The sequence below is a fragment of the Lipophrys pholis genome (assembly GCF_963383615.2).
Source record: "Lipophrys pholis genome assembly, chromosome: 15".
NCBI lineage: Eukaryota > Metazoa > Chordata > Actinopteri > Blenniiformes > Blenniidae > Lipophrys > Lipophrys pholis.
Window position 1 is genome coordinate 6,726,363 of NC_137642.1, and position 27,970 is coordinate 6,754,332.

General features: G+C 43.7%; 1 protein-coding gene across 1 annotated transcript; it reads left to right on the plus strand.

The window, feature by feature from the left end:
* pcnx2 (pecanex 2) lies at positions 1–27,882 on the plus strand. The gene is made up of 40 exons (XM_080482441.1): positions 1–458; positions 3,066–3,268; positions 3,900–4,017; positions 4,117–4,153; positions 5,901–6,418; positions 6,507–6,701; positions 7,367–7,840; positions 7,921–8,098; positions 8,863–9,013; positions 9,143–9,285; positions 9,617–9,695; positions 9,907–10,042; positions 10,950–11,092; positions 11,414–11,567; positions 11,797–11,829; positions 12,078–12,249; positions 12,352–12,462; positions 13,125–13,216; positions 13,499–13,608; positions 13,810–13,918; positions 14,405–14,497; positions 14,569–14,719; positions 15,462–15,603; positions 15,699–15,876; positions 17,421–17,529; positions 17,650–17,779; positions 18,735–18,793; positions 19,743–19,958; positions 20,038–20,291; positions 21,352–21,585; positions 21,698–21,801; positions 22,511–22,655; positions 22,784–23,014; positions 23,893–24,050; positions 24,151–24,267; positions 24,797–24,975; positions 25,938–26,104; positions 26,192–26,266; positions 26,344–26,520; positions 27,426–27,882. Exons 1-40 carry the CDS (start codon positions 306–308, stop codon positions 27,597–27,599), a joined length of 6,402 nt encoding a protein of 2,133 aa, XP_080338567.1. The 5' UTR covers positions 1–305; the 3' UTR covers positions 27,600–27,882.
* The last annotated feature ends 88 nt before the right edge of the window (positions 27,883–27,970 follow it).

A 27,970-nucleotide genomic window follows, 5' to 3' on the forward strand; every position in this document is an offset into this window, starting at 1 on the left:
GGGGAAGGAAGGAGAGAGACGAGCAGGACAAGATGAGGACCACGGCAACATCACTGCACGAATCGACGCAGGGATGGAGCGAGGCGGCCGGGAGGAGGAGCGCACCGAGCGGGGCCGATGAGGCATGAAGAGACGCGCCGCAGCGCTCCAACATGGAGGCGTAGCAGCGACACTGCCATGCATTAGAGGAGATCATCTTCGTTGTGTAGCCTAGCAGCAGCAGCAGCAGCACCATCACCACCATCCGTCCGTCCAACCTGAGCGGAGAGGAGGAGAGTGGAGGAGGCGGAGGAGGAGCAGGGGACATGGGCTCCCAGGTTGTGCAGACCCTGCGTCAGGGAGTCTGGGCATCCCTGACCGGGGGCTGGTACCACGACCCGGACCAGAACAAATTCAACAACTCCTGCCACCTCTATCTGTGGATATTCCTCCTCATGTTGCCCCTGTCTCTCCATCTGGTGAGTCTTTATTATTTCCACGGTGGAACATGACGTCCAAGGCCGCTGAGGGGGTGTGCGGTGTGTTTTTATTCTGGGCGCCGAATATGTTTTTATCCATGTGGCCGTTCACCCTTCGTTAGGAAATCAATGCCATGCCGAAGGAGCTGACGTTATTCTGGGCTTGATGGCTGCTGCTGGCAGAAATACAAAGCTAGAGAAGGGGGCACTGTCGCAGCATGCAGTGAGAGGACGCATGGCTGCTCCAGGATGAGACTGAGCTGGACTGAGCATCAAACTGCTACTGTACTTCATGCCCTGCTCCTCAAAAGAGGTGCATCGCACTGTTCATTCCTCATACCAGAGTATATCAGGATGAAGAGAATGCATTTGCTCAGATACCATAGAACTAAGAGGAGAGCTAAGTGAATCTGCTCCCTTTATTTGTCATTGTTTGCAGCAGGAAGGTTGATCGGGACAGTAAAGAACTGCCGGTGAAGGGTAAACAGCTCATCTGATTCACTATTGAAGAATTAATAGCACACAAAGAAACAGGGAATTCTCAACTGTCCTACTTGGTAGCAGCCATGTGTGATAACAAAAAGCTGGGTGTAGTCTGATCGTGCCCAAACTGTAACAACGCTTCTATTATTGAATCCAAGTTGTATCTGTATCTTGAGCATCAAGGTAGAATCAGGAAACTGAAACATATCTCGTATACGTCAAACATCTTGACTGCAGCTGCGACTGAGCACCAAGTATAAATAACACACAAACTGTCAACTGTTATACTTGACAACAACCGTGTTTGGTTGTGTGAAGTCTGATTCCGCTCTTTTCACACCAGCAGCTTCTCTATAAATAAACAGAAACATTCTATATATTTGTCTTTCATTATAGCAAGGTGTAGTCAAGAAGGAGGAGCCGTTAAATGTCTTGACGTCTGAGTATTAAATACAAAATAAAACACAACCAAACAGTGGATTCTCAAGTGTTTATATTTGATAGCAGCCATCTATATCTAACAAAAGGGTGAGGATATCTGATTGTTCACATCGTAGCTCCCTTGTTCTTGAACATAGATGAAAAATAGCCGGGAAACAAAAGCTAATTTCATCATTGGTGTTTTTATATTCCTAAACTGAATCAGGAAGTAAACCATGTCTGTGCTGTCAAACATCTCGACATTAGTTATGATTGAGTATTAAACTTAAAGACCCTCAAGTCTCATCCCTGATGGCAGTCATGTTTATAATCACAAAAATATATGGTGTCGTCTGAGTCCGCATTTAGTACTTCAGTAGATTATCTGATCTTTAATATAAAGAAATAAATCCATTCTTTACATGTAAGAGAGTTTCGGTTTGATCATTTGTCTGTCTTTGATAAACCGAGGATGAAGTGTCATAACAGCCATGTCTCGCTGACAAACGGGAGGGTGTGGTCGGATTGTGCACATCAGCAGCTCCCTTCTTACTGAGCAGAGATGAAAAAGAAAAAGAAAATAAAAGTTTCACATTCAGTCTGTATTTTTGATGTTACAAAGACTGAAACAGGAAAGTTAAGCTTGTCTGTTATAGGTCACGTGTGTAGATTGTAGCTCTGTATTAAGTATACATAACACTCAGACAAACAATGAAGGCTTAAGGCTAATACTTGATAGCACCCATGCTTGTGTAGTCTTGATTGTTCATGTTGTAAAGCAGCAGCTCTCTTCTATATCATTGTGTTTTGTTTATGATTATGATTCAAACATGTGGACTATTAAGTATAAACATCTAATAACAGAGTGGGTGCAGTCTGGATGAATGCCTATTAAACGTCAAACAATAGATAAAAGGTACAAAAGATAAGTCTTCACTTTTCCAGTGAGTGTACGTTTAAATAAAACACAAACAAGCAGTTCTATATATATACTCTTACTCTTGATGTACATGTAAGAGTAGATTGAATGTGTTCTAATTGTGCAGCCAGTACTGAAACAGCTTCTTTACTATCAAATGTAAACAAAGTAACTCATCCTCATGTGATTACTTATTTAACAACTCAAATCTACCGTCCATCAATAAGACTGAGGATGACGAAGTAACAGATTTGGATGAGTTCGACGAGATTTTGACTCTGAAGAGTTTGAATTTGCTGCAGTTGACGGTTTCCCTGTCTGTGTGAAAACATCCACCGCTTTCCTCACACAGACAACACAAGCTTTCTCGGGGGTGTTTCGTTCAAATTTCAAGATTATTAGCATTTCCACTGAAGGTTTCTCACAGCGCCAAACTAATAATAACACCACGTCCTGGCTCAAGTAATGAAATGCCTGCTGAGCTGTGAATATCCCCCTGCTGACCTCCAAAACAACACAAACTCTGTAATTTATTGTATCAGCGGGATGTGGATGTCTTTAGTCTTCATGTTATTTACAATAAATCACTCCTCCCCTAAGAAATGAGTCCACGTTATTGTTCTACCAATAAATCGAATTAGATTTTTGTGGTTGATCGAGTCTGTAATACTTACAAAGATGGAGGGTGCTGAAGCTGGCGGTGTTAAATCAAACATCTCGCTGATGGAGTCAAGAGAGATGTTGATTTTAACAAGATGTATTTGCTTTGCTCTCTTGTCCCGCAGGCCCTGCCTCCCACCACCATGGCTTTGAGCATCTACTGCAGCTCCATCACTGTCTTCTTCATCCTCATCAAGATGGCCAACTACCGGCTGCACCTGATGTTCGATGAGGGCGAGGCGGTGGTCCGCAGCAGCCTGTCAGACCTCAGCAAGGCTCAGGAGAAGAAAAGTAATGCTTCTGACTCCTGCCTGCCCGCGAGCATCAGGTAAAGCACGTATTATCCTTGACAATTCAGCTGGACAAATTATATTTGTATTTAAAAAAAAAAAAAAAAAGCATTTCAGGTTAGAAAATGTAGGTCAGAGGCCTAAATCCCTAATGATAAAACAAAAAATTCATAATTTAGGCCTGGAATCAACTTATCCTAATAATAACACTTAGAAAAAAGATTCAACCTCCTTTTTTGCCCCTAGTGTTGCTTTGTTATTTCCCCCCATCTTTTCTCACGATTGAGCGTCTCAGAGTCGCATTCAGCATTTCTCACTTCCTTTCAAAGACTCAGTGTCGCTTTGCAGTGTGAGCGAGTTAATGAGGGGAGGTCGCTGATCGTCGGTCGGCCAGTCCACTGTGACACGCCAGATAGCGACTAATAAAAGAGAATCCATCACTTCCTGTTCTCTGTGGAACTTAACGGAGATGAACTAGCAAGTCCAGCATGTTTTTCCAACCCACCTCCCTATGAATCTGAAGGTACGAGTGTCAGAGGATGCTCTCCATTGATATTGGGTGTTTAACTCACACCGAGCATCAGTATAGGTCTCTATAGGATAGCGACCCCGTGGCCTCGCTGTCGGAATTACTGAATTATTCTTCCATTTGTCGTCTCGGTACAACAGGAAGAGCAGCACGGTGCCCGACAGCGTTGCCATGACGATGTTGGCCCGGAAACGTCCCAGTCCAGTCATCCAGGTGACGGTAAAACAGACTGAAACCGACCCGGGACTGATCGGCGTGGTGAGTAAAAGTTTCCATATATTGGCACCTGCTGTGTGTGAAACATGCTGTTGGCCTTCATTGTTTCCACATGTTGACTCGTGTTCCGCTCTCACACAGGACTGCTCTAAGTCGGAAGAGGGCAAAACAGTGGAAGGTGAGGTGGATCTCTTTCTTGGTTCATTACTGAGAGAAATGAGTGAGAAACATGTTGCGTTACAGGGGCTAGTCTGAATCTATGCTGCAGATTGCAAACTCAAATGTCTATGATTAGAATGAGCAGGATGTTCTCTATCGTCACTGAGATCCACACATTCTTCCTCTATTTCTGATTGAATCTGATTATTTTCATTTCGTCTGACTGACTGGACGTCCACACTGGATTTCTCAAAGGCTCTGAGAAATAAATATAATTTAAAAGCAGCGCAAAAAGAAATGATGTAGAGTTTAAATGCTATATTCTGTGAATGAAGTGAGGCTGGAAACTTAATTTTTATATTATTATTATTTGTTTTTTACGAGACATTTTCAAGGCTTTGCTCTTTTTCTATTAATCTTTCTATCTATCATTGTGGAAATGGCTTGGTTAGTTGTTTGGCTGGTTGTATTTACCTTAGATGGTTTTTTAGGGGATACATGCTTATTTTCTTTCCTAAAGTGTCGCTTGCATTAACAGTAAAGTCAAAAATAGTGCTGACATTGCAAACAATTCTAAAAAATCAGATTTAATTTCATTGCATTTGTTTCATTACTTCTATCGATTTTGAACGTTAGGAATACTGAAAGTGTGTAAGGAAAGTCGTGTTGTAGTTTCTTGTTACATGTGTGAGTCTTTGTGCCGATCGAGGGCTGCACAGTGTTCCAGCGGTTAGCATTCTCACCTCACAGCATTAATGTTTCCAGTTTTGCTTGAGGGCTTTTGTGTTTACATGTTCTCACTGTGATTGCGTCGGTTCTCTCTGGGTCCTCCAGTCTCTTTCCTCGTCCAAAGAAACCAAGCAGTACAGGTTGACGGGTGGCTCTCAATTGTCAGTATTTGTGATAGTGAATGTGTGGCTGTTTGTCTCTTTGCATTTGCTGTGATGGACTGGTGACCTCCCCACAGCGGACTCCGCTCTGCCCAGTCTGATGTAAACAAACCAGTATATTGTGTGGGATGGTAAAGAAGGTTGAATGGAGAGAATAGAACAGAAGCGTTTTTGTATTGTAGTGAGGACTATTCAGTCAAATGAGTTAAATTGTAATGTTATTGGTTGGATTGTCAGCCAAAGGCAGATATGTCTATAAAAATGACAAAACAATAGAAGTAAATTAAGAAATTAGATTGTTATTATTATTATTATTATTATTATTATTATTATTATTATTATTATTATTATTATTATTATTATTATTATTATTATTATTATTATCACAAAGCAGTTTTTTTACGTGAAGTATCTGTTTGCAAACAATAATCCTTGAATGTGACTGGCAAATACAATGTCAAAGGATAAAAAATAGTAAAGCATTAGATGTGATAGATAGACGTGAATATATCCTTTGGTGGAACAAGAGTTCTTTTTGGTTTATTGACAAAATCATCTTTTTTTCGAAACTACTTGTGTTTCTTTTCTTTAATGCACTTAATGGCTCCTTAGATGATTCAGATTGAGGGGTTCTTTTTCTGCAAACGCATCCCTGTTGTTGAGATGCTCGGACAAGAATCAGAAGCCGGCCGGTTGTCCGGCCAGCAGGACCAGCTGACTGCTTCCAGGAAATATGTGAACTAATGTACTGGTGATTAGTCAGAGCAAAGTCAGCTGATTGATGAAAATGAGTGGAAAAATAGTGCTGTGCCGCGTCAGATATTTGCACAGATAAGTTTCAGATTTGGAAATGACTTTGCTTTGCATTCCTGCCAGAAGTGGGTGAGACTGCTGCAGAGGAAAAGCCAATGGATGAAGGGCTGCAGCCGAGCCCAGAGCCTTCTCCAGATGATCTCTCCAGCCCCAATCCAGACCAGGCCGCCCCGCTGCTGCAGGCCCAGCAGAGACCTCCGTCTCGAGCCGAGAGGGAGGAGACGCGACCTGGATCTGCGAGTGGGAAAATGGGAGTGGACGTAGGTGAGGGCGGAGCCGAGGACGGAGGGACGGACACTCAGGGCTCCAGCGCTGGGCCCGACAGAGACGGGTCGGCTCAGGACAGATCAGGGGGAAAAGACTCAGAGCTTTATAAGATAGAAGACAAAGAGTGCGAGGATAAAGAATCTACTGACAGGGAAACGGTCGATGAAGGTTTGCCTCCTTCAAAGGGAAGCGGAGATGAGAGCGAGGAGGACAGTGACGGGCAGAAAGAACCCGCAGATGCCAACAATAACTCACTGCAGACTCCCCAGGACGACCAGGATGACTTCATCGACATCCCACAGCCTCCTGCACAGGTCACCACACAGACACATTCACATTTATGTTTAATGTGACAAGTTTACATGAAATATATTTACATATCATCTGTGTGTTGTCTCTCAGGCTGAGCCAGTGGAGGAGACATATTGTTCTGATGAGATTGAAGTGGTTCTGGTTGATAACTCCGGTCCGGGGCCTGTGTCAGCTCACCTGGACGACAGTGACACAGTGAAGATCATCATCACAATGAGCTGCGACCCTCAGACCGCTGCCCAGCTGGAGGAAAGTGTCAAACAGAGCCTTCTGGAGAATGCACAGGTCAGAATAACTGAGCAGCTGGAGCTCGTTCCCACAAATAGGCAACCTCAAACAGTTTGACTGCTTTTTTGGGGGGGGAAATCAATCTGATTAAAATCTGCTTCCACTGACTGGAGTTGAGATTTCTCCTGACTACAAATAGCTGAGTCTAAAAGTTTTTCCAGATGCAATGTGAATGTTTAATAGTGGAATTTACTTGTTAAGCACATCGTAGTTTGTCTCTGCTGTGACTTGACTGCACTTTTTTCTTTGCAGAAACTAGGAAATTTCAATGAGCAGACGTGAATATTTCTTGTTGCTGTATGTATACAGTCCTACTCTGCTGCAGAGACTGCCTGTCGTAAACTGTTCTCATGCATTAATAATGAGATGGAATCAACATTCAGGTTGCATTTGTTCCTTTGCACAGCAAGTGACAAAAAGAGAAAAAAAAGGCATCATAAGACTCAAGAACTTGCTGAATTGTTTAATAGTGAACAATGACATGACTTTCTAATCTGGTTGACTCTAAATTGGCCGTACACATGAATGGGGATTGTGTGTATTGAAGTCTGTGATGCTGCAGGTGACAAATGACTCCTGAGTATTGTCTTCTGTGTGAGCTGTAGTTGCGTTCACAGGTAAAGTACATGTGGCACTGCTCTGTGTGTGTGCTCCCCTAAAAGGCTCAGAAGGACGCAGGCGAATGTCACGTCAAGATCCCCGTCATCACCTTCGACTCCCCCGAGGACGACAAACAGGAGCCCGAAGACGTTGGGGAAACGACCGGCTCAGAGGACGACGCCACGCCGAGACAACAGATGACCACGAGCCAAAGTGAGGAGTTCCACTTATGCAGGGAAACAACCAGCTCTGATTCCACCCTGCTGGAGTGCCCAGATCCAGACAGGGCGGCGCAGGTGACGGGCGACAGCACGCCGAGTCCGCAGCTGACGAATGACAACAGCTCGTCGGGAATCGACGTCCACTCGCACCCGGATGACACGGACCCACTGGAACCCAATGTGGATTCACAAGGTTTCCTGCGTCTGCCGCAGACTCTGAGCCGCTGCGGGCCCGGTGGGAGGACTCACCTCCGAGGGCTGAGCATGGACAGCGGCAAAGACGCCGTCCTGCTGTCAGACCGCTCACATCATACAGTATGTGCACGGTTTTCACATCTGTGTCTCTGTTATCTGCCTAAATACGCACACAACCGCAATGTTTTCCTCCCTGCCAGAACACTATGACCAGTTCCAAGTCAGACCTGGAGGCAAAGGAGGGCCAGATTCCAAATGAATCCAACTTCTTGGAGTTTGTTTCGTTGTTGGGGTCACTCAGTACGAGAGGTGCCGCTGCAAACACTCAGGACGAGGGCGAGCCCGAGTGCAAAGAGGAGGTGGAACCTGCAGAGGACGGTAAACAGATCTTCTGTATGTTTTCTAAGGGATTGTGCAGAGAGATTCACTGTGTGGATAAGGATGCATCTACATTCTAATGGCTAATTTAGGCACAAAGCATGCATTTGTTAAAAACAACAAAAAGACCTGAAAGAGTCTTTAGACTCTTGCTTTTGTGATTGTGCGCCTGTCAGTGTTTGTCTTCGCTGTGTTTGCGTCACTCAGTCTCTCAGGATAAAGGTTTGAGGACAGGTTATTTTATTACAGACAGCAAGTTATTGAATAAACTTAATATTTTAACTTCGGATTCTTACCATGGGTTTTATGTAATCCTGGATTGTCTCCAGACGGCTCGTTATTACGATGCTTGTTGAGGACTGAAAAATGTGTCTCTTTTGAAAACACATTTTCTGTTGATCGTTAAGCAAAATGTAACACGTCATTAATTTGGATGTAACTTAATTTCCGTTTACTTAAATCTCTGTCTCTGATCAATCCGTGTTCGCCAGAAATGAAAAGAACAATCTGTTATCCTGTAGCTGTAATTCTGTGAGACTTGTCCAAACCAAAATAATGAAAGATGCTGAAGTACGTTTGCATTTCTCTCAGGTTTTGTACTACGAGTAGTAACAGAATAATTCAATCTATTCTCAATATAAAAATGACAGGACTGCAGCCACACTATTTTTAAGTCAAAGAAAAAAATACAAGTTGCTTCACTGTGAGTACTCTGTTTTATAAGCACATTTCTGTTTGTAATACCTTGGTTCACCCGCGCACAGAGAATCAGAGTGTAACTTCCAAACCAGATGAAACGATAACCGAGACGAACACTGACAGCAAGCCGGAGAGACCAAAACCGCCCACCAGTCTGCCTACCAACACGTTGCAGGCGATACCGCCCACACAGATCCCCATAGTCTCTCCTGACAGGTAAGTATATCCTGTGGACGTTTCGCAAAAGCATGCAGCGGGAGTTACTCTTTCTAATCCACACATTTACTTGAACATGAAAGCGTCCAGCAGGACAGATTATCATCTCATTTTGTGTAGTGTCTGCAGTCCTCAGACTGACAGGGAGAAGGATCCAGACTACGATTCCTTGCCCTCGCAAACATCCCAGTCTGAGAGCTCCATGCTGCAGGTCATCTGCAGGCCCGAGGCCACCAACAAAGAAGAGGCCTACACTTTCCACACTGTACACAGTAAGCAGGAGATATTGTTTTTGAAAAGTGAGAGGATTTCTTTGCAAATGTGTTTGAAGAAACATCGGTCACACACACTCAGGCGGTCCACTGGTGTGGTTTGGTAATCCTTCAGATGACTAGTCACTAGCCAGACGCTGGTGGCTTCACTCTGAAAACCTGGCAGATAAAATGGCATCTTTCTGGAACGGCTCAGACACGTTCGGCTGTTCGGTCTGCCGTAGCACGAAATAAATCCCACATATCTGTGATCGCAGATTGCTAATCCAGAAAAAATAAATAAATAAATAACGGCTCACAAGCTCCATGTGTTTCCTTTCTGTCTCGACAGGAGACAGGCCTCGTAAACTCTACGCTGAAAGAGCGCTCAACCTGCCTCTCGGAGCGGAGCTCATTACAGGCAACATGTGGTACCTTCCTCTTCATCAGCTCTCCCAATACCTGCGATAATTCCCGTTTGTCTTCACAAACTGAAATTCCCTGTTGCCTTACCAGCCTTTTGTCTCTCCAACCGCTTCACTATGTTAATTTTCTTATTTGTCGTCACAGCACGGAGTCTCTGCCTGTGCATTGAGGTTTATTCAACATATTGACCTCCGCCTGCTCTGTGTGTGTCTTCAGTGACCTGCTGTCGACTTCTTCCAACTCGGAGTGTCAGGATGGTCTCGCTGCCGGTCACGCCGACTGCCCATTTCAGAGACGAATCATCCCTGCACACAGGCTTCGGCCGCGGAGGACGCACCCGGAGATCTTCCAGGTGTCCATCTCTCTTTCACTTCGTCTTTCTTTACTGCAAACTTAACCCACCTCGGACCTTCTAGACATGACACTTTAAGGCAAAAAGCAGAATACGCAACGAAATCCAATAATAATGAATGCATTCCTAATATCATGCCATCACTTTGAGTGCGCTGGATCGATGAGCTGCAGCATGATTTGTGGAAGTAAAGATAGTGAAAAGTGACACGTCATTACTCTGAGCTCCAAATGGAGGAAGATAAAAAAACACTGCAGACTGTTTGTAAGTAGCTGGTGTTCTACCGAATACTCGAAAAAAGTGGAATCAGTAGGTAATTAATCTGAATATTTGAAAGAATTCAGACTTTCTGCATCTTCTAAGTCCAGAAATGTGTGTTTGAGCTTAATTACTGACCCTGGATTACCTGTCGGTGTGTTTGCTCTGTGATGGGCTGCTGACGTGAACACTGTGTCCAGTACTCACCCTGCCTTCACCTGTGTTCAGCTGGGATCGCCCGTGCTACTACTACCCACTGTTTCTTCCCCAGCTTACGTTTTACTCATCCCATATTGATTAATCAATATCACTTTGAATCAAATTAGTTTTCTCTCCTTATTGTGATTCACTGACTGGACACTGACGTGACTCATTGCTGCTGTTTGAAACAGTCCCAATGAACTCAGCGCTGAATCAGCCTGCGTTTCCCCCCGGGCTGACGGAAGCCAGCTCGCTCGTGTTGTTGAGGCTCAAACAACACAAACTCCCTCCTGAATCATTAATGCAGCAGCCTGCGTGTGCTGTACATCACCAGAAAGATGCAACTTTGGGGCACTTACACTGATGTTGACTGCGCTGCGACTCAAACAACACGAGGAAACTGTTTATCACCTGATAAAATCACGCTTCTACCATTTGTGTGTTTCAGGAGGAGGACTCTTTGGATGACTCGTCAGAGACGTCCACGCAGGAGAAGCCCACCAGAAAGATTTATTACAAACTCAAACTGTTCCCGGGAAAGTGGATCAACATCTTGTACGACCGTCTGACCCTGCTCGCTCTTCTAGACAGGTAAGACTCAAAATACATCCGCTACTTCTTTACACTCTTTGGAGCATGAGCTGATTTGATCCCAACAATAATGTACAAAACGATTTGTTTTGAATCTGAAACATTTCAAGCAGCACCGTCTATTCCTTCAGTTGTTGTTTAATCAGAGGAAGCATTGATTTTTTTTTTAGTTAATTCCATGTTTATTCCCTCTCATCATCAGCTCATTATCTCTATGCCCATATTTCCTTTAAGGTTCGGAGGCATCTTCATCAGTGTGGTTTGAAGCTGCCGTGACCTGCATCTGTCGACGTGTGTGCTATTTATTGTTTTATTGTGTAGGAACCAGGATGTTCTGGAGAATCTTGTGGCAGTGTTCATGGCCTTCCTGGTTTCCTTCCTGGGGTTTGTGCTTCTCAACCACGGCTGCTTCAAAGACTTCTGGATCTTCCAGTTCTGTCTCGTCATCGCGAGCTGCCAGTACTCCTTACTCAAGGTAAAAGAAAAAAGAATGCAGAAACTCAATATTTGCGTAAAAAATAATGAGTGCCTTTAGTTCGGAACTGTTACGTTAGTCCCTTGGCTTTTAGCAGATGAAGCAAACTTAGATAAATTCATACATTATTTAAAAGCCGGAGCCAAGAATGTGACCTGAAATGAAAAAGAATCACAACTCGCTCACTTCCTCATGACACTTGGCTTGTTCGGTGTGTCTTTCATTGCAGAGTGTTCAACCAGACGCAGCCTCACCAACACATGTGAGTGTGTTTTTCTTACACGACAATAATATAATCGTACAACTTCCCTTTTCCCTATTGACAAATGACCTCTGTTCTGACTGATTTAGTGCTCCTCTATTCATCATGTAAAACGTCTGCATACAATCCTACATCCTTGCTTTATTGGGCATGTGTGCTCCCATCAGCTTTACGTTCCGTCCTGCTATAATAGAACTCACAATCAAACCTCTGCAGTCGCAGTTTGTGAGTTCATGTGTTTCCTCCAGGGTCACAACCAGCTGGTGGCCTACAGCAGAGCGGCCTACTTCTGTATTTTCTGCGCTCTGATCTGGCTGCTGGAGCAGCTGCTGAGGGTGAAGGACCTCCCCGTGTCCACGCTGTACGGGGTCACCATCGTCTGCTACGACGTGCTGAGCTTCTTACGGGACCTGCTCGTGGGTAAGGCTGATTATAACACAACAGGTGTCCAGAGACGCCTTCAAAGCAATGACTTTACCTTGGTTTATATCAATAAACGTGTTATTTTTCTGCGTTGAACAGGTTTTACCTACTGTTTCCCAATTACCTTCCTGGTGGGCCTTTTCCCGCAGATCAACACGTTCACCATTTATCTCCTGGAGCAGATTGACATGCACTTTTTTGGAGGAACAGGTGGATTCAGAATATTTCTTTCGTTTTAGCTCATATTCATGAAATTGAGATTTTGGACGGTTCTTTACTGTAACCTTTCATTTCTGGCTTTAGTTCTATTTATTTGTGTGAATCTGGTTGGTTTGATGCCTGAATAAATTCCGAGCTGAAAGTCCCTGAATCCTCGGATTTAAACATGATTAAATGTATTTTTTCATGTTTTCTACTTAATCTGTTTGTGAGTGGGTGTGATTCTATTAGTTGTAATTCACAGCGAAACGATATGATTATTACAGGATAGCTTGTTTCATTGACAATCGTGTGTTTATATTTTAATAGCAGGGCAAACGTAGACAGTAGGTTTTTTTTAGGACCTCTTAATTTCTTGATTGATACTTTAGGTTTGTAAATATCAGGGGAAAAAGTTACGATACAGAAAGTTACATTACAGTTACTATTAGTTAATGTACGTCTTAGTATGTAAAAAAAGAAAGTAACAAAGATTGTTAATTGATAAAACGAAAGTCGTTCTTATTAATTCCTTTTTCAGGAGCTAATACTTGATAATAACCAGTCCGCTATACTTCCTACACGTCTTATGAAATCTACAAATGTCTGCCGAGTTTTATCTATATTAAACACCACAACATCATTTTCATCTCGACTGTGATTTCTGCTCTCAGCCGCTACGAGTCTCATCTCTGCGATCTACAGCCTCCTCCGCAGTCTGATCGCCCTCGCTCTGCTCTACGGCTTCTGCTTTGGCGCTCTCAAGGTAGGAAACAAAGCGACGTTTATGCGTGACTTCATTTTACCTTCAGTATTCGAATGGAATTTTGTTCGTGGAAGGAGTGAAGTTTATCTGGAAGTAGGCTTCGGTGAGGGAGCTTCGCTGGGCTGCAGGCAGAGTTTGAAGTGTTTCAATTCAACTGGTAAAAAACGGAAACATGAAGCTGGACAGAGAGTAACAATGATGTAAGTGTGTGTGTGTGTGTGTGTGTGTGTGTGTGTGTGTGTGTGTGTGTGTGTGTGTGTGTGTGTGTGTGTGTGTTTACAGGAGCCGTGGGATGAGCAGCACACTCCAGCGCTGTTCTCCAGCTTCTGTGGCCTTTTGGTGGTGTTTTCCTATCACCTCAGCAGGCAGAGCAGCGACCCCTCTGTGCTGCTGTGAGTACCCACACGTGCCTGAAATAATCAAACCGAGACGAGTGAAAAACTATGAGAGCGGTCAGATACTGGATCACTACATCCAGAAAGGGTTAGGGTTAGGCTAAACCCTAACCCTTCTCACTTTGCTTGTTTGCGGAGCAGCTTTTCCCTCCACCTGACATGTGACTGTGAGTTTGTCCCATCATGCAACATCGACAGGTCTCTGATCAAGTCAAAAATAATGCCGGCGCTGGTGGAGAGTGAGGAAGAGGAGGAGGAGGATGCAGACATTAAAGACCCGCTGCCCGAGAAACTGCAGACCTCCATGGTAAACATAAGTGAATATGCTGAACTAAACAATGTGCGTTTGCAGCTTTGCCTCATTGCTGTTGTCCGGGTGGAGAATGATGGATTTTTCATGGTCAGGCTCTGGATTATAACAGACTTTCCAGTGTCTCCTCTAATTATTCATCAGACAATCGATTCTAATGAGCTTGGTGCACCTGTGAATTCATGCTCACGCCGTGTGAGAAGCCCGACTCCATTCAAAGCGCTCTCCGCAAGTGAGATAACGAGCGGCTTGCCGTCGATCATCGTGTGTGATTACAGGGAATTATGCCGCAGAGAACACAAGACTCCCGTGGCGTCTTACAGTATTAACGGGGATTGTGATGCTTACGCTCACCTCAGGCCGTCTCGTGTGTTACCCCCCACTCCCCTCCCCTAAGCTCCGATCGATTAGACAGAAAGAAATCCCACACCCAAATGAGCCACGGTGAATGATTGCAGCTTTCCCTCCCTCTTTGTTCTGCAGAAGGAGATTCTGCTGTCGGACGTCGTCGTGTGCTCTGTGGCCTACATCCTGACCTTCGCCATCACAGCGAGTACCGTCTTTCTGTCTCTCAAGGTGAGACACTCGCCGCTCTCTTTTTCATTGCAGACCCCGGGAACACTATTATAATTCCATCTTGTGCGCAGCCCTTTGTGACCATCGTGCTTTACGCTCTGGCGGGGACGGTGGGGTTTGTCACTCACTACCTGATACCCCAGCTGAGGAAGCACCACCCGTGGCTGTGGATCTCACATCCGGTCCTCAAGACCAAAGAGTACCACCAGTTTGAACCCAGAGGTCAGCAGGCTTTTCCTTTAAGAATAACTGACAATAGTTCATGATTGGATTTGAAAACGTTCTCCATCAGACCTTACTGAAGACTCAGTCCATTAAAACGAGGTAACACGGCTCATGAAGTGGTAGATAGAAGTTTCATAACCAGAATTTGAAACACACGTTTTATCTTTTTTTTAAACACTTTTCAACATATTTACAATGTTTTAGTTATTTTAGTGGATTTATTCTTTTAGCTATATCAGCCATGCTACCTGTGTTTGCCATTTGTTTGTTTTTGACCTTTGACCGTTGCTGTTTAAGTGTGTTCATTTATGGTTGGTATATCTTTTAAATATTTTGACCATTTTTTTCTTTTCATATTTTCTCATAGCTGTTGTTGAATTTTCTATAGAATATTTGGCTGTCTTGAGCCATTTATAGAATTTCTAATTTAGCTGATAAAGCTGTTTTGAGCAGTTTTCCATTTGTCAAATTTTCAGTTTTGAGCTATTTTAGTTATTCACCTTTTTGCCCTTTTTATGAGATAAGAGTTCTTTTGATGTGCAGTTAAAAAAAAAAAAAAAAAAAGTTTACCTGAAGAGACAAATGTGTCTCCAGAGCCACAGATTAATAGAATCTACATTAATAAAGTTTGGTGTTGTTGCTAGAAGACAAATCATTATGCCATCATCTCGCCTCAAAGGTCTCTGCTTCTATCAGCTCGTTGCTCTTGTGTGTGTGTGTGTGTGTGTGTGTGTCTCAGAGGATGCCGTGCTCATGTGGTTCGAGCGCCTGTACGTGGGACTCCTGTGCTTTGAGAAGTACGTGGTGTACCCTGCCATCGTGCTGAGCGCGCTCACAAACGACGGCTTCGCCCTCAGCCACCGCAAGAAGCTGGGAATCCAGTGAGCGGACACAAGAACACTTCACTTCTACATATCTGCGGTGTGAGTGCTGTGACTGACCGTTCACCCATGCCCCCCCCCCCCTGTGCCTCCAGCTGCGATGTTTTCCTGACGACCATTGCCGGGTTGAAACTCCTCCGTTCGTCCTTCTGCGACCCCAGCTTCCAGTTCCTCACCCTGCTCTTCACCCTGGTGTTCTTCCACTTCGACTGTCCGCACGCCTCCGAGAGCTTCTTATTGGACTTCTTCATCATGTCCATCATCTTCCATAAGGTAAAGGAGGCACACTTTGATTTGCCCTGCGTGAGCATAGATCCAGTCAATGTATTGATTCATCTCACGTATTTGGTCTTTAGAATTAAATTCCTTTGACTTTCTGTTTTCACATTGTTCATTTCAATTCAATTCCTTTTAATCTATTTATATAGCACTGAATGCAACTTTTCAATACATCATTTCAAGGCACCTTTAGAAAGAAAAATTCAACTTTTCCACATGAGCAAGCATAGGCAAAGGAACCTGCAGAACCAGGCACCAGAAGTGACGACTTCCTGCTGTTGTGGTTGTTTTTAGGGGGCAGAAGAGGAATAAAGGACAGAGACTCAGAGCAACAAGCAAAAAACAGCCTTAAATCCACTGGCTGCAGACATGATGAGGGCAGGAGTCTTAACCTATAGTAGCTTACCCAGGAAACCATCCAGCGTGACCTGAACCAGCCCCAGCTCTAAGCTTCATCAAATACAAACGTTTTAATCTTAACCGTTAAAAGTAGAGACTGTGTCAGCCTCCCGAACTGAAACTAGGAGCTTCTTTCACATGAGAGGAGCCGTGTTAGAGCCCGGTATGTAAAAAACCACTCAAAATGTAACAACGGCCCGAAATGTTATAAAATATAATGTAATGAAACCAGAAATGTAATGACTGGCTCGATAATGTAACAGAAGGGCTGAGTCCAAAATGTGATTTAAAAAGAAATGTCGTACAACCCAAAATGTAACAACTGGTCAATAATGTAAAAAGATGCTGAGTCCAAAACTTAAAAACTTTTAATATTACATTATGGGGCAGCACAAATATTTCCCCCCTAATTGTGTAATAATTGTACTACATTATAAAGCGAGTCAATGATTTATGGTTTGAACTTGAACTGCTTCAATTTGAAAAACACTGAAAGAATGAATTCTAAGACTATTTGTTTATACGTATATCTACATACAGTTTCTGGTATTTATGTATGATTGCTGTCGCCCAAGTCAATTATACTCTTCTGCTCTCTATAGTCTGTAATCTCTTTCTACGATCATCAGTGCAGAATAATAAATAACATTAAACAGATCACATTTAAATTCTTGTTAAATCTGTTTTACAATATTGACCAGTTATTACAATTCCGGTTTTATGACATAATATTTCATAACAATTTGGGTCCTTGTTACATTTTGGATCATTAATACATATCGGGTTCTAACAGGCCTGTTTCCTCGAGTCACGGCTTGGATGTTGTGTTAGAAGCGTAGTGTCATATTGTGATTCGAGTCCAGTTTCACTGTGTCTTTAAATGATTGGGTTTAATCTCATAGTCCAAAAACAAGCATGCGCATCGCCAGCTGCTGTCATCTCCAGCACCTTGCAACCCCATGTTGGGTAAAATCACGTGTTTATTGTCTTCGATGTTTTTTTTACTGTCTATGCAGCTACACATTAAACCAAAACAAATTTCTCCCAAGGAAAACAAAAAAATGAGTCATGAGTAATTCATGATCCTTCCAATATACACCTGGCGGACTGACTGTGTGTTTGTTTCCTTTTCTGTCCAGATGCGCGAGTTGTTGCTGAAACTCCATTTTATCCTGGTTTACATCGCTCCCTGGCAAATTGCCTGGGGCAGCGCGTTCCATGCCTTTGCTCAGCCTTTTGCCGTGCCTCGTATCCTTTTAAGATATGTGCGTGCGTGTGTGCGTGTGTGTGTGTGTGTGTGTGTGTGTGTGTGTGTGTAGAAGTACATTTGTTCCTGTTTTTCTGTCCTTGACCGGCGTGTGTGTCCAGACTCCGCCATGCTGCTGCTCCAGACTCTGCTCACCACCGTCTTCTACACACCGCTGGCTCCCTTCCTGGGCAGCGCCGTCTTCATTTCTTCTTATCCAAGGCCCATCAAGTTCTGGGAGCGAAATTACAAGTAAGGCAGGGAAACGTTGTCTCCAACAACACTTAGCGTCAAATAGCAAAGTCCAGAGAGAAAAAGACAAAGCGGAAACGGCTCGTTAACCAAACTCACGCTATTCCCAAATAAGTTTGCATGTGTTGATGTGCACCAGGAGAGTAAACTTTCAAATCACTCCTGCTGATTTAAGTGCAGTATGAATTTGCACCGCAAGACTCGGGGCAGATTACAAACCCATTACCCCGTCTGGACTCAGACGAGAGCCAAAGAACCAAAAACTCTGAAAGGTGCAGAGTTACTCAACAGTGCCATCTAATGTACCTAATGTAATCTTCCATACTACCCCCTTTAAGATCCATTCCATGTGAACCCCACCATGTACTACTACTCATGTAGTGTATTTTTCTGCACAAACGAATTAAGGAGTCGTACCGACAGATGTTTTTCTTCAATAAGGGACACTCATGTTTATTACGTTTCAATACTAATGTGTTTTTAAAGTGGACAATAAGTTACATACTGCAGTATTTTATGGTTAAATCTAAATCTAAAGCTCAGATGAGTAAAAAGTGTATAAGCTTTTGCTTTCAAAATGATCCTCTTAGTTAAAATTGAAAGCAGATAATAGAAATATTCATGTTTAATGCAGTTTGATAACTGACGTTTAAGAAGTTTGTGTTGTTTACCTCTGTTTATTTAATGGAGGAGATCAACTCAGCTGAGTTTATCCCTGTAACTCTTACACAACGTGCCCTCGCCGCTCTCTTATTTATTGATGTGAGAAGCTAAAAGCTCTCCAAAAATATCCCCGCAGCTTTGTTGTGGAAAAACTCAGCCAGCGGATATATTTAGACTCACACTGAAATCCCTGACAGCGTCGTCCGGGCAGCCGGACTCGCCGTCATGAAACGTTTCAAAACCTGAAATAATCAGTTTATACATTTTTTCACACTGCTCTTTGTTTTGGCAGCACAAAACGTATCGACAACTCCAACAGCCGACTGGTGTCCCAGGTGGACAAAGAGACAGGTGAGCGCTTTGGTACTTGACTCGTGACATTCACATGCTGCCGCTTTGTTTCGTCTTTCCTCTTCTCCATCAACCAGTGTCACATGTGAGGCTTTGCCTGCTGTTATAGGTCAGTTCTTAATGTCCAGGGACATCTGAGGTCCTCACAGACTGCATTTCCAGTGTCTGAGCCATTCTGTCCCTCTTACTGGACAAATGGGCTTAATTATGATCATTGTGAAAAAAAATTCAATCATCAATATTACACAGAAAGAATCAGCTGCTGCATCACGATAAGAGATCTGATGTAGTGAGAATAGATACCGTCGTTTAAAACAACACAACCAATTTACACAATTCATTCAGTCTCTCAGTTCAGCCACAGATTGACCATATATATTATGTTTAGCAGAGTAGAATAGAATAGAATAGACCTTTATTAATGGCTTACAACAGGTTGCTTTGGTTCACATGGCCCCAAATCAACCTCTTACATGACAAAAATGCAAAAAGTTATGAAAAAAATAATGTGAAAAATTCTAGTCACATTTATAAATTTATATATAGTATAAATAATTTATATCAACAAAACATCAGACAAGAAAACTATGTTACGAATGTCTGTTGAAGCTTTAAACGTGGTCTATGCATTTTTTTTTTTAAAATGTGTACATCAGTCTAAACTTAAGTAATAAACGAAATGTATCAAAACAACAGTTGTGATTATATTGAAGACAGTTTTGTGAAATGCTGTTGGGATGTTTTCCACTTCAGTCGGCACAGTCTTGCAGTACCAGTTTGCACCACCAGATGGTGCATTGAGTCACATACAGAAGCAGCAGGAGGACAAATTAACATAACAATGTGTTGAAGTTCCTGCTGTTATTCAGTGGTGTAGTCTACATGATAAGCAGGAGTATAATATTTACTGAACCCCAATAAGCTGACCTTTGAACATCGTCTCTCGCAGGCTGTGACGACAACAACCTGAACTCCATCTTTTACGAGTACCTGACCCGCTCGCTGCAGAACTCACTGTGCGGCGACCTCATGTTGGGCCGATGGGGCAACTACAGTGCCGGGGATTGTTTCATTCTGGCTTCTGACTACCTCAACGCCCTGGTTCACCTCATCGAGATCGGAAACGGGTTGGTCACCTTCCAGCTCAGGGGGCTGGAGTTCAGAGGTCAGTGTTGGACCACCCGTCTTTAACCCCTCCCCCCACCGTCAGAATAACTAATAACTGCCCCGTCTGGCTTTGCCAGGGACGTACTGTCAACAGCGAGAGGTGGAGGCCATCACGGAGGGCGTGGAGGAGGACGATGCCTGCTGCTGCTGCGAGCCGGGCCACCTCCCTCACATGCTGTCGTGCAACGCCGCTTTCAACCTGCGCTGGCTGGCCTGGGAGGTCATGGCCACCAAGTACCTGCTGGAGGGCTACAGCATCAGCGAGAATAACGCCGCCACCATGCTGCAAGTGTACGACCTTCGGAAGCTGCTCATCACCTATTACCTGAAGGTACAGTTACAGTCTGGAACAGCAAGACGTGAAGAATATATGTGTGGACGGAGGTTCCTCAGATAATCATAGAAAAGACTACTGCTGGACATTTGTAGCTTTGTTTTATATTTATTTATTATGTCATTTTTATCATATTATTCTCACATTCTCAAAAATAAACAACCTCGTTTGATTGATTTTTTTATAATGTGAAAAAAAAGAGAAGAAATCTGACCTGGCCGCCCATTTCAAATCTTCTGCAAGTGATGCATCATGGGAGTTTAAAGACACAGTGCAAAGAAACCACATTGCAGTGATAAACACATTTTTGATATCAATGATATTCTATTTTGTGAAACACCATAAATATCACTCTTAACAACGTTTGGATGATAAAATTGTTCAAACTCTGTTAAAGTATTAAAACCTTGAGTCCAAGTGGAGAAAAACTCAAAACCTGCATTAAGTGTCTATTCAGGAAAACAACTTTGCACAGATTTGAGACTTTACCGTAAGAGACCAATCTTATGTTTCAGCACAGCAAAGTCAAACACTTGATCATGTGGAGCACATTTAGATTTTTTTGGACATAAGTTTTGGTTATTTTGAGTATCCACCCTGCCAATCCAGGATGTGTGATCTTTCTATGCAGAGTTGCCGTCTTTTCCTCCTGCAAATGTGTTGGTTTCTTTATTATAATTTTTTTTTTTGTCAGGTATTCAGTTGTCCCATAATTCAAAATATAAGAGGCTATATTTAGTCAAAATCACTGAAACATTTGGTAGAATATCTGCGAATAAAACCAGAAAATTTTAAATTATGAGGATTCAAAATAAACTAGGATAAATGGAAGGAATCTGGAGCAGTTTCATGAACACTTCCTCTTTTGCATTCAATCAGCTGTTTTTCAGTGCTGGACCGAGAAGCTCTTAAAGATTTTCTATTACAAGTTTAATCACAATAATTGACTGCCGGTAATATACCAGCATCTTCTGCGTTAATCGTGTTTACAAAAGGCAGCTTTATAGACAAACGTCTAATGTTGTTGCATCGATCTGACCTCTGACCTCCTCCCCAGAGTATCATCTACTACCTGGTCCACTCCCCGAAACTGTCCACGTGGCTGAAAGACGCCAGCGTTCAGGAGGCGCTGCAGTCCTACACCAAGTGGCACCACATCGAGCGCGACCCCCAGGTCTTCAGCGTGAAGATCGATGAAGACTACGTGCACTGCCTGCAGGGAGTGACGCGAGCCAGCTTCTGCAACGTCTACCTGGAGTGGATCCAGTACTGCGCCGGGAAGATGGAGGCGGTACGCCGCTCCAAAAGATCACACAGTCGAATGTCTCCTTTTTTGGGGGTTAATAATTTCTCATTGTCGCAAAGACTTCCCTCTTCATCTTCATCTTTGTGTTTGTGTTCAGCCTGTGGACAGCGATGAAGACTCTCCTCTGGTGACTCTGTCTTACGCGCTCTCCGTCCTGGGGAGGCGATCTCTCGGCACGGCGTCACACAACATGTCCAACAGGTAACCCTGGTTAAGATATCTGGAGTGAGAAATGTGGAGTTGCAGCTTATTAATACGCGCTTAGTCGTAATCATGTGGGATTAAGATGTGTTTGTGTGCTTGGAATATGTGCAAGCAATCCTTTTAATCTGGAAGGAAGAGTTATTTTACCGCATTTTTAGGTGAATGAGTCCATGAATAACTAAAACAACCTCAAAAATTCAGATAAATCGAGCTGGAATGAAAGGAGGCCTTTTAAAAAATTATTTATCATGATTTTGAATTAATTCATAACACAATTAAAATGTGTAAAAGCTACTAAAATTATACATCCAATCACTTATTTTGGACAGTTTATGCATGGCTCATTCAGATTTGCGTGCCTGGATTGTTTGTATGCCTCTTTATTTGTCAGTTATACTAAAAGGGCTGTTCAGAAATACAAATAAATAGCAGAATAAGAACAGTACAAATTTACCTGCAGCTCAATCAAAACACCAGAAGAGGGCACCAGCAACTAAATCCTACAACATCCACACGACTTGAACATATTTTCTCTCTCAGCAATCAAATGACTTGTTATCTTGATGTGGTTTGTGTTCTAAAAATACCTCCCAGTTTCATAATCTCCCCTCTATTTCTCTATCTCTGTGATCTCTCTCTCTCGCTCTCTCTCTCTCTCTCTCTCTGTCCCCATACCCCCCTCCCCCCACCCCCCCCCACCATAAAGTCTGGAGTCATTTCTCTATGGTTTCAACACCCTGTTTAAAGGCGACTTTCGCATTGCCACAAAGGACGAGTGGGTTTTTGCTGATCTGGACCTCCTGCAGAAGGTCGTGGCTCCTGCGGTCAGAATGAGCCTCAAATTACACCAGGTAAAGGAGGACGGCGTGGCCAGACTCGTAGAAATCCACTTTTTTTCTGCTCCGTAATTAATACATGAACATGTCCTCGATGGTCACGGTGCTTCCTCAGAGTAGATCTCTACTTTGCCTCCTTTCAGGATCACTTCACTTGTCTGGAGGAGACCGAGGAGGCGTCCATCTTGTACGAAGCCATCACAAACTACCGCAGCAGCCTGGTCATCTGTCACGAGAGTGACCCCGCCTGGCGTAAGGCCGTGCTGTCCAGCCGCGACACGCTGCTCACGCTGAGGCACATGATCGACGACGGCACGGACGAGTATAAGATCATCATGCTGTACAAGCGCCACCTCAGCTTCAAGGTCATCAAGGTAACGCAGCGGAGGGAACAAACCCCGGAAGTGAAAACACCAACAAACATGCGTTTGATCGTAAAGTATCTGCAGTTTCAATACTTCAGTTTCAATCAAAACGCACTAAGAATTCAGGAATAGTGTGCTTTGACCTTTGTTAACGATTCGCCAAGCCATTTGCACAACAATCGCAAAGAACTGCCAAAACTCCATTAAAAGGCCTGTGATCAATAATGAGTCTTTTACCGGTGGGATGCGAGTGCCAGCCTGTAAACCACTGTTTACCCAGCGCCACTGACATTTATGCTGAACATAATGTGACATTAAAGTATGGACGCGAGGACAAAAATCCTCCTCCTTTTCATGATGGGTCGCGAGCAGACATGAAGATCAATTAACCGCATTTGAAGCGAATATCGATCGATTACGTGTCTTAAGCTCGTTGAAAGACATTTTCAGGTAGAAATCATCAAAATGTAAGTTTATTTAATTCAATGCACTTGATTTACAGCCGTTCAAATCTTCCTACGTCATTAAACCATCAGTTTTTTAGTATTTACTTCTTACTATTTACTTTCCAACCACACAGAACAGTGAAGTTTCTTGGAGGCTACATGTTCTCCCTGTGTGTGTGTGTGTGTGTGTGTGTGTGTGTGTGTGTGTGTGTGTGTGTGTGTGTGTGTGTGTGTGTGTGTGTGTGTGTGTGTGTGTGTGTGTGTGTGTGTGTGTGTGTGTGTGTGTGTGTGTGTGTGTGTGTGTGTGTGTGTGTGTGTGTGGGTCTGAAGTGCTTGGCAGGTTATTGGTGAACCTATGGGTGATTGTCTAGGACAGTCTGGCTCCTTCCTTCTCGTTTTTTCGCCGTGGAAGTTTATACTTCACCATTCCTCTCTGTCCAGATCAATAAAGAGTGTGTCCGAGGTCTCTGGGCCGGCCAGCAACAGGAGCTGGTGTTTCTACGGAACCGAAACCCGGAGCGCGGAAGCATCCAGAACTCAAAGCAAGCTCTGAGGAACATGGTCAACTCATCCTGTGACCAGCCGCTCGGATACCCCATGTAGGTCTTCGTTCCAGCTCCGAGAGGCGCAGAGGACAGTCTCCACATTGTATTCCAGGTGTTTTATACAAATGGGTTTTTTTTGGTCCCACTTTTAAAGGTACGTGTCGCCACTGACGACCTCATACGCAGGAACCCACCGCACTCTGCGCAGCATTGGAGGAGGGGCTTTAAGTCTGGATGTTATTCGTTCCTGGCTGTGTTCGAAATGGTTACGGTCAGTGCCTCCGTCCCTTTTTATCAATCTTCTTTAACGCTTCATCCACCCTTCTGTCCTGACTTCCTCTTTCAAACAATACCTTTTTAAAAAAATAAAAAAATCCCATCAGCCGTGCATCAAACTCAGTTAATGTGCGTCTTAGTGTCTCTCTGTTAAGCTTCTTAGAGGCCGAGTTTTCCTTTTAGATTAGATTAGATTGCTAATCCTGTTTCAGCGGCCTTGAGTTAAGGGTGTTGTCTTAATTTCACAAAGTAACTGTGGAGCTGTGGCGATGGATTGTGCCTCGTCAGCCAAAACACATTAAACTAATTTAAGAGGACGGGTGCACTGGTGTGTGTCACATATGCTTTCACAGTTACATAACGTCCTGAGTGTGTGTGTGTGTGTGTGTGTGTGTGTGTGTGTTTATCCAGCTGCGGGAGTCGATGCTCGCTAAATTTTTGATGGTCCCGTGTCCCGCTTTGCGTCCTCCTCCTGATGCTCGCCATGAATAAATGAACCCGAGCGGTGCGCTTGTGTTCTGCAGGGTGCGTAAGGACAATCTGACCAGCTGCAACAGCGGCGTCAACATGGAGGACGTGGACTGCGGCGCCGGCGGCTCATCCTCGCTGAGCCACAACCGCCCGTCCTCCGTCACGTCCAACAGCCTGAGCCTGTACCAGCACAGGGCCCGAGCCACGCACAGCCGCCGACACCACAACGCAGGTACACACCAGAGCAGGGCGACTCGTCCACAAAACTGCAACCCTGGACGACTCGTCCACGGATGGGACCTCTGAATTCTTTTGGAGAAAATGAATCATGTACAATGTACTTTTACATATTGTTATTTCTATTTGATATTCTATATATTTTCATATATCTACAGTACTATAAGTCCATATATATATATTTAGTATAGTATCTGGCTTTGTTTCTCTTTGTTTACCATTCTCTTAATGGTAAACAACCCGAACAAGTGCCTATAAATACATTTTGAGGTATTACATTTGATGAAAAGCTCAGTTGGAAGCCACATATAAATAGCCTGAAGTCAAAATTAACAAACAAATATTGGAATAATGTTTAAAATCAGATTAGTATTAGATCAAAATTCACTCAACTTATTATAGAACTGCCTCATTCTTCCATATCTGAGTTGTGGTGTGGAAATATGGGGAAATAATTATAAAACAAACATTGATCCTATTATTTTACTTCAGAAGAAGACTCATAAATCAAGCTGATTATTATAATTACGCTCCAACGAATTCACTGTTTGCCAAATCAACCACGCTAAAAATACACGACATTGTCGACCTTAAAACACCAGCATGTTTTAGTGTCAAATATACTTTGAAATCCTTCAAATCGATAATGCAGGAAAAAATTTGTCGTGGACGAGTTGTCTGTGCGCACGCGCACACACACACACACACACACACACACACACACACACACACACACACACACACACACACACACACACACACACACACACACACACACACACACACACACACACACACACACACACACACACACACAGTGAAGTTTGTTGAAATCATAACAGAAAGTCAAACAATCGGAGGTGTTGGTGGTTGTTTGCAGCTCAGTTTCAGTTATTTTTTTAAAAATTGTGTTGTCGTTGACCTTTTGTTTCTTGTTTTGTTTTTTTGCGCGTTCAGCCCGCCGAGAGTACCGCAGCCGCTCAGTGCAGCCCCAGAGTCAGCGGCCCCCCGTCAGCAGCCAATCAGGGCCCATCCTGGACTCGGGGTCCACCCACGGCCTGGTCCAGCGCCTCTCGAACAGTCAGCTGTCCTTTAACACCTCCATAGCCTCCATTTTCTCCCAGGTACACACACACACACTCACTCACGCTCACACACACTCTTCAGCATGCCTTTATGAGTGTGATCCTGATGTGTGTGCGTGTGTTCAGGTCCCCCGTCTCTCGGGTGCGGGGGGAATCAGCTCGCAGCTCCAGGCGGCGCAGCATCAGCAGCGCTCCAGCCAGGTAGCTCCTCCTCACGTCACTAACCAGCGAATATTCAGGACAGAAAAGCGCCACGTTATTCTTACCGTTGTTGCCAGGTCTCCTCGTCCTCGTCCACTCTCAGTCTGCTGTTCGGGAAGCGAAGTTTCTCCAGCGGCCTGGTCATCTCCGGACTGTCGGCCGCGGAGGGAGGCAACACGACCGATACGCAGTCGTCATCCAGCGTCAACATCGCCATCGGACCGTCGCACCGGTCCAGCAGCAGAGCCACACAGGTGAGCTCGGCAGTGTGCGGCATCTTTTTCAGCTTCTAGAATAGAGCCTCCACAGCAGGACGGCAATGAACAGATGCTTTCATTTGACAGATCATCTTTTCTTGGCCTTTTTGCTTCTCACCGTCACGACTTGATCAGATCTTCACATTCTTTAGATTAAAACGACTCCAAGCTTCACTTTCATTTTGACTTCTTTTTGGCTCATATCAGGTATTTTATCAGTTGTTGTATCGGAACATCCAAAGACAGTGAAAGTGCAAAACCGTACAGGTTAAAAGTTAAAAAGTTGGGCTTTGGGGCTGCTTTTTGGATCGTTTCGGAACAATAAATTGCTGCAATTTTACACTGCAGTACTCAAGTAAAACTTATTTTTTTGAAGAAATATTCATATTTAATTACATTGTCTATGGAAAAAAACGCATTTCTCAGACAATAGACAATACATTTAGAAACAACAAATGTGGACAAAAAGCAGGAATGTAATAAAGTTAATGCCTGGGTTAAACTATTAAAGTTAAACTATTCCTGTGTTAATTTGTTAATAAAAGCATAAAAGGTCTAAAATACACTTAGTATCTGTAAAGAAAACTATGTGTAGGAAGAATTACCCCCCAAAATAATACTTAATAGTGTGAATAATTGGAATGAGTGAAGATTGTAATCGCAGATAATATAGATAATACTTGTGTAATGTCAAAAACATATCTTTACTTTACTAAGTAATTCAACATAAAAAAAAGTCCCAATGTCATCATAAACACTGTTTTGCGACGTTCTGCTGTCACAACGACCAAAAATCCGTAAGTTCAACAACATTTAGTCTTGCAATACACGTTTGCACAACAAGAGGGTGCATTGAGAGGCAGCAGCCTGACTCCTCCTTCTCGCTTACTCCTCCCCCTCAGTGGACATCAGAGCCATACGAGAGCATCGACGCCACCAACTCCAACCTGGCCATCACGGTGAAGGAAGGGACGCAGTCCAGCGAGCAAGTCTGCAGCCAGGCATTAGACAAGACCCAGGAGGAGTCTGCATCGGCCTCCACGCCTCCAGAACCAACGGATCAGCAGACAGTCTGAGAGAAAGAACACACACACACACACAGATACACACACACATACACACACACACAGACAAGTGTGCCCGTATACAAAGAGGACCGTATGAAAAAGCTACTCATGTCAACATACATACATACGAAGGACCGTACGCAAAGAGCACCCATGCACATGAACCTGCCTCCTCTCTCGTCCTCAGCATGTGGTCTCTCCCCGTCGTCTGAATGTAAACGAGTCTGAAAACATGGTCCTGGGTCCGGCCGATGAAAAATAAAGACGTTTTTAAATGAGATCCGACATTTTTAAATCTGTGTGTGTGTGTGTGTGTGTGTGGTTCACACTTAAACTCGGCGACGTCTTGACAACAACATACTTCTTATTCTTGGGTTTAT

What these genes read in the sequence shown, in the direction of transcription:
- pcnx2 (XM_080482441.1), top strand. Translation starts at nt 306, where the DNA reads ATGGGCTCCCAGGTTGTGCAGACCCTGCGTCAGGGAGTCTGGGCATCC. An exon ending in CAGGGGGCTGGAGTTCAGAG is followed by an intron (nt 19,959 to 20,037) that starts GTCAGTGTTGGA and finishes TGGCTTTGCCAG; the next exon opens with GGACGTACTGTCAACAGCGA. An exon ending in CTGTGTTCGAAATGGTTACG is followed by an intron (nt 24,268 to 24,796) that starts GTCAGTGCCTCC and finishes TGTGTTCTGCAG; the next exon opens with GGTGCGTAAGGACAATCTGA.